The sequence below is a fragment of the Blennius ocellaris genome, assembly GCF_963422515.1.
Source record: "Blennius ocellaris genome assembly, chromosome: 14".
Classification (NCBI taxonomy): domain Eukaryota; kingdom Metazoa; phylum Chordata; class Actinopteri; order Blenniiformes; family Blenniidae; genus Blennius; species Blennius ocellaris.
In genome coordinates this window covers 20,980,936-20,993,973 of record NC_137663.1, presented here as the reverse complement: position 1 = coordinate 20,993,973, position 13,038 = coordinate 20,980,936, and the positions used below count along the sequence as shown (strand labels likewise).

The following is a 13,038-nucleotide window of genomic DNA, read 5'->3' as shown; positions in this document are numbered from 1 at the left end:
AGCTTAGCTGAAGTTATTATGATGATATGATGTTCACATTCTAAGCACAACCATCCTAACACAGATTTAACATCTGGACTGTTCTTCTATTTTCCTGCTGTTCCTTTTTGAGGAGGTGTTTGTAGACCATCCAATAAAGCAGGGCAAAAGGCGAGGCAAAGCACAGCATCACTCTGGGGATGCATAATTAAGATCTGTGAGGTGGAAGGGGGGAAAAGCCTTCCCCAACACGAGAATACGCGTATAATGACCATCATTTAGATTATTACATTTCATCCAATTACCATCGGCAGATATATCATTAAGAGATTAAACCCTCAACTGAGGGGACTTCCAAGTTTTTCGGCCACGATAAAATCAGTTAACACTAAAACATTAAGACACTTTTAACATGGACCAAAATCTATTTATTTTTAATGCAAAATTAAAGTGAGGAAACAAGTCAAATTATTCTGGTTGTAATTAAATCTCTGTTAATGATAATGTTGCTAAATAATAATGTTCTCTCACACACACACACACTTTTTATGTACTGCACGCATGCACGCACGCACGCGCACGCGCACACACACACACACACACACACACACACACACACACACACACACACACACACACACACACACACTTTTCACAACATTGATGTTTGTTGAGGGGTCTACCTAAATATCAATATAAAACCCTGTTGGCCATAACTATCAAATACAAAACTGTGCATACTATAATGATTACAATACATAGTTTCCACTAACACTTTATAATCCATTTATCTTTCATACCACTTTATCCAGATACGTAGGCAGCTGGAGACAATACCAGCTGACAATAGGTGAAGGCAGGGTACACCCTGGACAGGTCATCAGTCCATCACAGGACAAACACAGGGAGACACACACACACACGTGGGCAATTTGAAACAACAATGGAGAAAATGCAAACTCATCCAGAAAATCTCTCAAGCCCAACCCAGGCGTGAACTGAGGATATTCTCGCTATAAAGGGAGGGTCCTGACCATAACACTACAATAGGAACAGTCATCATCAGGGTTTTTTTTTCTTGAAGAAAAAGACCCCTTGCACAGCCCACCTTTCCACCTCTAACAACTCCATATCTGAGACAAAGAATGGAGTCAGACTGAGAGTAGAACTTCTGCTATAACGTTCCTAATACATTTACTTCAAGGAAGTCCAAGAGTACCTAAAACTAAACAAGTTAAATGTATCCAACTTTATCCTTTCTGTAGAGCATTTGCAGCATGCAGTGGGGAACGTGGGCAATTTTCTGTCCAATTTAGCATATTCACACATAGTTAAAAAGCAGAGAAAAGGACGGTAGCTCTCAAACCACTTTGGACATACTTGAAACGCTCTAGACTGTGGTGGTTACCAAATTTGCCAGTCTGGAAATTTACAGACAACAAACTGGAAAATTATTGTCATGCACATATTTGTGCTCTTGATGTGGACAGGCATGCCTTTGTGTGTTACCCTTTTAAAGTTGCTACTGACATTCAAGAGAATGAAGTGCTGTTTTATATCCACATGCTAACACTGTACAGTTTGGGGGTTTTTTTGCCTTTAAGCCAGCAGGGCTTGGAAATGCATCTAGCACATTATCTTTGGTTTGGAAAGTGTCCTTAATACTTATCATAATGTTATTTTTAAAGAGTGGTGTCACGTACAAAAGTAAACATGTGTAGTGAACATGGTGAGATTATTTCAGCTGTTACTGAAGCAGAAACTTTGGGAGAAAAAAAATCCCTTCAAATGCTGTCAAGTGAAGGAAGTCGCACTGTAGATAATGCCATCGATCAATGTCAGACACTTATGAGAGACCTAACACAGAAAACATAGTGTTTCTCTAAGCCTGTGGCCTCTGCTAATGTCAGTGACAGCTGTCTTTGTTTTATGGAGTGAACACAACTGACGCCACTAGGAAATGTATCAGAGTCTTCAATTGTACTTTGTGGTTTAAGGATGAAACATATATTAGCACACATAGGTAGGTATGATAAACTATAGTCCACTAATCCACAACAATTAAAAGAAACGTAATCTTTTGGTTTCTCCCTTCAAGGGTCACCTAATAGGATCATCTGCCGCCATCTCGGTTAGTCATCTGCTGCTTCACTATATTCATCAATCTCTTCTAATGTCCTTCTCTTCTCTTCTCTTCCGGTCTCACAACTCCATTCCCAACATCCTTTGTCCAACACATCCACTATCTATATCTCTTCAGCACACCAAACTACCTCAAGCTTTATATCTCATAAGCTGCTCTGCAACGTGGTCCAAAACTTTTTATGTACCCCCCCCCCCCACACACACACATACACACACACACACACACACACACACACACACACACACACACACACACACACACACACACACAGACACACACACACCTGTGATATCACTGTTATATCAGCTTGTGGAAATTTTCAAAGAATTAACCTTGATCCACCAAAACAAAAACACTTTAACACCCTGTGGAAATCCATCAACATGTGTAATCCAGAGCTTTTCTTTTTTTTTTCCACCCTGTGTCTGTCTCTGATTTCTCTCAGTAAGAATAATGTTTAACCATGGTTGGTGGCTGATTTCCTAACATGCTGAATGTGCCAAACTAAACACATGCAGTGTATATTATGTATGTCTTTCTGTTCAGACTGTCTGAAGATCCAAGGTGAGAACTGCTCAAATGTCTGCCCCCTGCATTGACTAACGCTGGGAGAGATGTTTCTTTCTTTTCTTTTTTTCTTTTCTTTACAATTTACACCCTCGGAAATACATTTTCAGACAATCATGGATGCTGATTTCTTCAAGGACCAGCGAATGCAACAAGGGGATAGGCTGCAGTTAGAGAGGTCACACTTATTGCTGTATGGGTCAGGGGGCACAAAGGCTAACGATACATGCTGCTTACACAGAGAAAAGGTGACCACAATATCCTCACATGAGAAAATTCAACATCTTCTCTCACTTATTTTTTACTCTTCTTGCTGCATGCGCAGCCAATTCCCTTCTACTTACCAAAACGAAAAATAAAAACTTGTCCTTTAATACGCATTAACACGCAAATACAATGTGAAACTCATACCTGAACAAATCTTTAGCAATGCCAGTAGACAGTAAATTCCTGCGAAACCGACAGGCATCTCTGAGAGCAGCTGGGAAGCTGGATATCCAGTTAGAATTAGTTTTTTGTCTGTGTCATCTAAATTACAACTTCTTCGGAGGGTGGAGGAGAGTTCCTGCGCTCAACGGCAGGACTCGGTTAATAACGTTCAGAGTAAATTCTGCCTGATCCAAAGTTCGAGTCAGTCGGAGACATGGTCGCGGGATACTCGACAAGTAATCCACTCCACGCCGCTCGGCTTTCCTCCGCTCCCCACGCCGGACTCCTCACTTCCAAACGCTGCAAACTTCGCGGAATTCATCGGTGATTCGCTGGGAGCTCCACTTTGGAAGATTCCCCGAAAAAAAGAGAGAGAGGGAGAGAGAAAGAAATAGAGAGAGCGATAATCGAGAAGAAGGAGGAAAGGAGAGAGGGAGGGAGGGGGAGCGTCCACTTGCAGTCACTTTAATGGTTTAAATGTGCTGCGTTGCCCCGATTTGGTGCGACTGGCACTGGTTGGATGAGGCGCCGTGCGTCTTTGCGCACAGAGCTGCCTTGGTTTTCCTCCCCAGTCAGAGGCTTTTCTGTTTTGCAGAGGAGATTCCTGCGAGTTAGGCACCATTTAACCGCATTTGAGGGTACAGCCAAAGAGAGTGGCTCCTCTAAGACTTTGCTTGGAGCTCATTCTTTAAGAAAAGAAAATTCCATCACGTAATTTCAAACTATTGATTAAATATATAAAACCCATCCCGATATCAACTTCCACTTAGTGAAGTGGAATAAATGCAGCAGGCTTTGTTTTAAGTGTCTACCATGACTCCGCTATGATATGAAGAGCCTTTTGTGAAATGCAGAGCCCCCCCCCAACTAAAATGAACTTAATATTTCAAAAGTGCGTCTGTTGCTGAAAGTAAACCGAATATGACCTTGATGAATGATTTATGCTATTTTAATCTCTCGATCAAGAGGGACGTGCACTGTATTCTTATCTAAACCAAAAAGGACAAGCTCATGCAGCACACACACACACACACACACACACACACACACACACACACACACACACACACACACACACACACACACACACACACACACACACACACACACACACACACAGGCACACACAAAATATACTGTGCTCCTAATGAGCCAGAAAAGCGAGCCTCCACGCACTCTGGGCTGTTGCAGCCGCATTGTGCTTCTGCAGACAAAAATCGATCACGATCTCACCCTCTGACCTCCCTGCCTACCACTGGGAAATTAAATGATATTTTAAAGTGCATTAGAAATGTAATGCCCCGTATACTATGTCTCGGTATCACATTGAGGCAATAATCACTCGAACTCAATGGCATCGTACCTAAATTAAATGCATTTTAAATTGATAAAGATAAATCATATGAACTTTCGAGTTAGTGCATGTCTCTTAATAGAGAACTTCAGAACGATATGTCTTTTCGAGCAGGTCAGGACTCCATCTGCTGGTGGTTGGGCTGCAGCACACTGTCATGTGCAATGTTCCTGATCTCATCTGTGTCTCGCAACATGAGGCGTTCGGGACCAAGTCATCTCTGACTGTCTGCTCAGAGGTTGTCAAAATTAGATTTGCACATGTCAAAAAAAAAAAAAAAAATCAGAAAATGCACCTATTGCTTGTATATGCAAAGTTCTAATAGATTTATGAGAAGAAGGTAGATGAGTGTCTCCAACTTTTTTAATACAAGACTGCCTCTGAGAGAGGTTACAGACTCCTTCTCCAGTGTATTATTTGCCAAAACATTGCAGTGAAGCCTCATGGACACAATCTCTCTTACTAGCATACAAAAGCAATAGCAGGTTTAAAAATGTGAAAAACTCTACATTCAAGAAAGTATATTGCAGTTTTATTTTGTGCAGATTTAGATTTATGCAATGTTTTGAATGAAAACCCATAGTTTTTGCCTTTTTGTTACAGCAAAGTTTGGGTTTACATGGCAATGTTTTGAAAATGATGTCCGTTTACAGGGAAACAGCAGAAACACAGAAAATTATGTAGTTTTCCTGTGGGACTACGAGAGGGTGGTGCTGTTTGTTTTTGCAATGAAACCACACACACATGCACGCAAACAACAATGCGCTATAAACATTAACAATGTCGAGTACAAGGATGTTCGCATGGACAGACGCCAAAGTTGGATTGCTATTACAGTGACTCTCAACAATAAAACTAACAAGTCCCAGGAGAATATGGACTGGGAGTCATAAAACTCTGGAGGTCGCCATCATTGTTACTGTCCAGCGTTTCTGAAATGTTGCGTTTTCAAAAATGTGGATTTTTCTCCGTCTGCACTCATTTCAAAATTAGTCTAGGTCAACCTTTGGCTCCGCCTGTCATCTGTAGCACCGCATAAATTGCTCCTGGGCTCCAGGTTGAGAACCGCTGTTCCAGATCAAAGAAGAGCAACTTCAGTTACTGTAAATGCCACATTCATGTCATTCCCACAGGCAGAAATGAATCGAGCACTTCTACGAGAACAATTTATTTGAAATGTGGTGGCAATGTCTGCTTGAGATCTTCAAAAGTATAGATGCTGGTAGGACGACCTTTTCTAGTTTATTTCGCATTGTTTGTCCAAGCCTATAATAATGGCTCAGGTCAAAGATCAGTTTGTGAATCACCTCACAGCGAGATCTGTAAAGCTTCAGTGGATTAAGCATGCAGGCCACATGACACAAAACAAACACACTAAGCATGAGCCTAAACTTCTACAATACCGAGCATGTATTTGAAAATCTCTCCACAAAGCCCACTGAAATCACTAACAGAAGCAAACAGACAGTAATTATGCATTTAAACAGACTCAGCCGTCCCAGCCACACCACAAAAGAAGAAATGATGGCTCCGTTCTTTTAAGTCACATTCAGACAGAAGAAAGTTTACTCTCACCCTCCCTGCTCTCTGTTCTGAAATCCTTTAATTGCCCATTGTGGATCACTGGTGGCTGTGCTGAATGCAGTCGGCTCTCTAAGACGAGGCTTCACAGTTGGTAAACAACCAGTAAAATATGGGAAATTACAGTCTCACCACAAGCCCTTGTCAGCCTTTATGAAACATGCGCTCTGTATTTTTTTCTCTCTCTCTCAAAACACACTTCTCTGTCTGAATGCATTTTTCTCATTCTCCAGTTCCCACTGCATACCTCAATTCATCTTGTTCTCGGCAACACAATGGCACTGAAATATTTCAACGATTGCCCCATATATCTTGCTCATTCCATAATATCATAGTTTTAATTATCCTGCCACATTGTTATTAGGTTGCATGAAGCAGTTAGGACTTTTGAATATTCCCAGTTTTACTCCAGCCCTGTGCCCTTCCTATGTGTGATTTGCACCTTCTCCCTGTACATGTGTGGTTTTCTGCCGTTATCACAAGTCAAGGTGGTGGCTCTCAATTGGTTGTTAATGAGTGTTTGGTTGTCTCTGTTCGACACAGTTGTGGTATCACTTGGACTTACTGACAGTAACACAGTGCCATACAGAGATCAGCTATAACATTATACCCACCTGGATAAAATCGCATCACGGTGGATGCAGTCTGAACCCTCGTCTGTATCAGTTTGCACTACAGTAGGACATTTGTTCTGTTGGACCACATGGACCACCATCATTCCCTACATGCATCAATGAGCCTTGGCCACCCATGACGCTGTTGGTTCACCTCTTTTGCATTCCTTGGAACATTTTTGATAAATAATGACAATTGCAGACTGGGAATTCCCAGTCAGCAGTTCAGGTTGGGAAATGCTCTGACTGAGTTTTGTAGACATTTCTTGTAATCCTGCTTCTAACGCATCAAATCTGTGTTATGACAAAGAGATGTAATATTTTATGAGAAGAGAATATGGTTTTGTAGTATTATTATAATTATTATTCAACAATATTAATAGTAGTGGCTGTCATTATACAAGGACTAAAAATGAAGCATAGGTCTTGTCAGCGGAGCTTTTGCTTTATGCATGTGTGGTGTCAACATAACAACAGGTGCAGTGTACCCAGCTAAATGCAGCATGTGCATTCTGTCATGTATTCCACAATCCACCCTCTGCAGCAACATTTCCAGTAACAGATGGTGAAAAATGACACAAAGACATGCACGCCTTCGTAGCAACACAGCACAGAAAATGGCAAGGATTTCAAGGAGAGAGTGCCAGGCTTTGGGACCTATTATTTTTTTATTTATATATTTCTCTCCAGAGCAGCTATGTACTTGGTCCTTGGCCAAGGAGGGAAGTATCTCCAAAAAGCACAAAGCCAAAATCCCCAAAATATTTATGAAAAAATAAATAATTTGGAATCTCCTCAGAGCAGAAATCTTGGCCTTGGTAGGTCTCCTATTAGTCACTGTTTACTTTTGTGTCCAAGGGAAGTATAGACAGGTTTTAAACACCTGAAATAGTCTCTCCGCACTCAGAATGTGGTGAAAGTGGAGTGTAAGAGCTGTGAATCAGTCGATAGCAGTGTGTCTGACGGATTACTACCATTAGCAGCTCCTTTCACATTATTTTTTCCCAATCTGGCTTCTATTTCCCATGCTGTTTCCCGGCTCACTCCCACTGCAGCTGACAGCTCTTTGCCTGTTTCCATTTCTTGTTTATATCACTGCTTGTGTGTTAGTGCCTCGCAGCATATCACCACAGTTGCTCGGGGGTCACACAAAGCACTGAAGCAACATGAGAGACGGTGCCTTCACCTTTCACAACACGGTCAGAGGAGCTGATGCAAGAGCCGTTCCTTCTGCTTTCCTCAGTCTGCCTCCAAATTGGCAAAAACCGGCAGGCACACGGGTGGATGGTCTTATCAGCCGCTAAGACTTGGACATGCTTTCAACTTCACACAATCTCACTGTCATCTTTTCTTCCACACACCCCCCCACCCCCATCCCCCGCTGAGCCACAGTGATTATAAAAATGACAAAAAAAAAGGCTTCTTATCTTGAGAGGGGAGAGAGACAGATCAACAATCCCACTTTCAACCATTATTGCCACATGAAATACATAAAATGGAATCCAGTAGAAGCTCCACTTAACCCTTTATCAGTCCAGCTTTCTAGAAACGCAAACCTTCTTTTTCCTGTCTCTCCTGCTTTACAATTTTCATTAAAATTGGAATACAGTATTTTCTCCTTTTTGTTTTGGAAAAACATCTGAATCAATGCACCTAATCTTAAGAATAGGTAAGAAACCATGAACGAATATGGGAAGCAATCATACTGTATACATAAAATAGGTGGCAGTGTCATGATTCCATTATTTCTATTCTGTCTTTTTTTCAGAGAAACAAATCAAATCAGTGTTTAGCAAATGGGTTGTAAAATCTTTTAAAAACTCCCTGTGAATCTTTTTTGTCCTTTAGAGAAAACTTTATGTCTAATTTTGTTCCATTTAACACTTCCCAATGTATTGTTATCATCACATAAAATGAGATCTAGTTTTGTTAAGATATATTCTAAAAAGTAACAAAACAAACATGCAACCCCTCCTGAAGTAACATTTACCAACACCACAGTGTTCAAAAATCAAATTCCCATGTATTTCAATGAGTAGAAACCTTAAATCGTGATTTCATTTTCTGCTCCCTGTGTTTATCAAATGTGCTCATATTTCCTAATATGATTTTACAGCATATATATAGTAAATCAGATATTTGTCATCTTCCAAGAAAACACACTACCCAAAGTCAGAACTAACTGTCAGGGGAAGGGAAGAGGGGATTGATCTTTGCTGGCTTTGGACACTTGCACTCTCCAGCTGCTGAACTGGCATTAAGTGGTATTAGAGTCTTTGTCAGCAAAAGGAAGCATAGCATTCTTCCTGGAAATGGCCTCCAGATTGTGTCTCTCGAAGGACACTCTCAGAATCAGCACAATTTGAAGCATCAATTTACTGACCTGGCTATGACAAGACCCATTTTACACTTCAAAAACAGTAGAAAGAAAACGAGCATCAAGGAAAAACATCGACAGCTTAGAGGCTGAAATAAAAGTGGAAAAAAAATATTTATTTGTGTAATGATACTGACAAATAAATAGATATTCTGTTTTCCACTTTGTGGTCTTTGTAAGTGTGGGATTGGTCTTCGCTTTGCCACACAATAGAGTGTTAATGGAGGCAGGAATAGAAAAAGGCTGGAGGCATCAGAGATGTTTTTCTACAGTACGTTTCATTTGCGCGATAAAAAGAACAAGTTGATGGTAAAACAATAAAAAAGAAATTGAAGATAACACATTACAACATGTGTTCTAGCAACACACTTTATTGTGAAAGTAATGAAGAGAAATTTAAATAATATCATATGTAATATAATAATCTATGTGTTATGCCTTGAGAATGATATTGGCAAATGACAACTTATCAGATATTTCTTATTTATTTTAAACAAAATGTATGTCAGTTGTCATAAGACAACTTTTAGTTGAAGCTCCATAAGTGATGTTCATTCTCCCACACATTGTAAACCCCTCCTGTACATAATGCAATTGATCCCCAACTTTGCTTTGATTAATCCACTCTATAGTAAGCACCACGATGATGTGTGACATGAACCATTAATGTATCCTATCCAGTATTCATGAAACACACCTTTGTATCCGAGGCTGTTGTCTTGCTCGAGATCGGATTCAGGTGGTTGGGTGATGGCGTCACGACTTCCTCTGAGTCTGTCTGCATCTGTTTGTATATAAACACAAGATCGGCATGTTAATTCACCTTATTCTGACCAAAGTTTAATCATGAGCAAAGCAAATGAATCAGCAGAAAACGTTGAAGGATGACTGCAAACACTATTGCATTTTGTTATACCCCAACTCTCAGTGTAATTGCTATATAATTGCTCCAAACTCCAACACAGTATTTTTTTTTTTGAAACAATGTGGAAAAAACCCCCACTGAATTATGCTCAAGTGATGACTCATCAAGTTATATTTAAAAACCAAATTTATGAGAGAGATATTTCCCTTGCCACTAAATGCATACATTTTTGCACTGAAAGCACATTTTACAAAGTGTAATTAAATTTAATCATGCAGTCAGAGGAAGGTAAATAGTGTCACTAGAGGAATATCCACTCATCTTTGTAAGCAGAAACTAAATCTAACGCAACATGCATTTGAAAGTACAAACTGCTAATGGAAGTTTGGCTCAGTCACAATAAACCTTTTACTGGATTATTATAATATGAACATTATTGAGAACGTGCTGAAAATGGTCAGATAAACTGAAAGGTGGTTTGCACCAATCATTGCATTTTGACTGATTTAAGCATAATTTTTGCATAATTTACACAGTCTTTGCAAAAGTTATGCTGGAAACATTATTGTCACACACCATTACAAGGTGCCAGCATGATATTGGAATAAAAGTAGAAAAAGCAGAACCTTAAAGGTGTATGAAATTGAATGAATATGAAAAAAGGTATGTGAAATTATTTCTTGTAAGCATTATGAAATGATATTTACCAAGAAGTCAGTCATGTAAAAACATAATTTATATGCTATGTTAAGGGTGCATGTGTTCTGTACTCCAGAGATGCAGCATGTTCATAATATCAGAACAGAGATCTTATGTACTATTTATCATGACTGTCATATTGGAGAGGAACCTCTGATAATATTATCTATAAATGCAGATGCATGAAATGCTCTAAGAAATACACAGAACAAAAACATGTACATTGCTTCGGTATCTGCATTGCATTTAGATTCATTAATTAGTCCTCCTGCCGTTTTGAGACTTGTATTCAGTCCATTATTTTTCCATTTACTGTCCATTTATGATTTGAATTTGATCTACATCAAATTCTCCACATTCTCTCCAACTTTTTTTGCAGTCGATTTAACTCTTTACTTTTCAACTTTGGAGTAATAAAGAAGTGTACCAGTTTCTTCCAGGAGAACTCCCTCCAGATCCGTGAAGAAGTGGTTGTTTAATGTGTCTTACATATGTTAAGCCAGTTATCTTCTGTAATTTCCATGTTGGGCCCCCTCTCCCAACGCTCTTTTATATAGTGTCTATCTTGTAATTTTAGCTCCTGGTATATTGTTGAAATTATCTTCTTGTATATTTATGTTATTGTGCACTGATCTGATGATCCATTCATTTTCTATTTACTTTATTGATCAAGCAAAAAAAACGAGAACGTATTCAAATGTAAAATTACTACAAATTCAAGTGTTTTACTAATGATTTCTAAAAAAAAAAAAAAAAAAGGACATGCAAACCAGAAGGTTATTTTTAAAACATAGTCTGCATTTCACTCTTCCCTTGGTTAAAAAAGATTAAGTGACCATTCCTGATCAGCATGCTCTACTCTAAAACATGTGTCTTCACCTTTTCAGCCACAAGAGGACAGCATAACTACATCCAGGATGATGTGCTGAGATTTTGCGATCCACATAGTGTTGTTTTTTGTGCATTCTCCCCGAGCAGCACAAAGAGATGCTCACCTGCTGAAATGTCCATGCCCTGGCCCTGCTGCAGCTGGCTGACACAGAGCAAGCTGATGAAAAACAATCGATGAATAGCCAGCATCATCACAAATTACCCCGTGTGCCTGCAGAAGGTCCTAATAAATCTGCAACACAGAGACAAGGGAAAATATCAAAAACTTTGTCAGAACAATGTCGCAAGATGCTACACTTTTTTTTTTTAATGTTTCCTATTTGGATTTTTTTTTTTAATGTTAAATCCCAAGAAAATGAAGAACAAAATAAAGTTGTGTGTTTTTTCTCTCTGAGTGACATCACTCTTCCTCATTGTCCACTGTCTATCCCCTTGGCAACTACATACAGGCATCTTTATATGTGAAATTCCACTCTAAAGAAAAGAGGCAGACAGATGGACTTCCCTCTGACACCCTTGTCAACACATAGCCAAACCCTGGGTCTCTTTCAGTACGATCCAAGCCACACTTTGTAGAGGAATGCTGATGGCGACAGTTTCAGTGTGTCTCTTGCTGTCATATTCCAGGGTGAGCATCCACATTCTAAAACAAACTGTGCATGTGCACGCTTTGTATTCAAGTGCTCCATCAAAATTTAATGTGCTCATGTATAATCCAAGGCGAACACCATGCAGGCATGCTCACATTTACCTGCTGCACAACCCATCCTAAACAGCCCCAAACAAATGAGCATCTTCACACACTCGAGCACAACATAAAACACTGTCTTGCTCTCAAGCGAGTATGGTGATGAGACACAATGACAGCGCCAAGCAAGGAAAAAAAAAAAAAAGGAAGTCAGTTCTACTGATCAGCCATCTGTGTTACAAACAGCTTTGCAACTCATCCCGGCTGTCTGATGGACAGCCAGATTCCCGGGATGTCTTGGCACCCTGTGGCCACCGACTCCATGAACCAATTTAATTGTTCTGAGTAATGCACACCCACAGCCAAGCATGTAAATATGCCAGACCTTCAGCAAAAAACTTTGGTCCACATAGTAATGAAGAGATAATACTTTCTTCATATAAAGTAGTACTAAGCTTTGCACATGCACTGTTTATTGTTTGTTTTTATTATTTTACGAAAATATGGGCCTTAATGGGGATTTTCTTACGGTCCTTCAGATGCAAGCTGTTAAAGACCATTCATAGCTGAACTGCATGCCAGTTTGCAAATTTTGTGGTTACATTTAAAACCTTGTCAGTCAATCATTCAACAATTAGATATCTCAGATCTTGTAAACTGTCAAGTAGTCATTTATGGGTTGTATGCTAGAATTTGTGGTGTTTTAGATGTTGTGAGGTGTTGACTGCTTTAAAGATCCATTAGAAATAAAAATCTAAATTGTTCTTGTTGTAGTGAGATGCTTCCAATTTCAAAGTAGTATGTCTTTTTAGACTAGCTTTCTGATCTCATATGTTTCTTTTTTCCCC

The 13,038-nt window shown here is 39.6% G+C and overlaps 1 protein-coding gene across 1 annotated transcript in view; it reads right to left on the bottom strand.

Annotated features, from left to right (window-relative positions):
* Window positions 1–3,226, bottom strand: part of LOC308139215 (roundabout homolog 1-like) — an 87,006-nt gene extending 83,780 nt beyond the window's left edge. Inside the window, exon 1 of the mRNA XM_080508565.1 lies at window positions 3,104–3,226. Within this exon, the coding sequence (XP_080364691.1) occupies window positions 3,104–3,161 (58 nt within the window). The 5' untranslated portion in view covers window positions 3,162–3,226. The remainder of the gene's footprint in view (window positions 1–3,103) is intronic.
* Window positions 3,227–13,038: the final 9,812 nt, after the last annotated feature.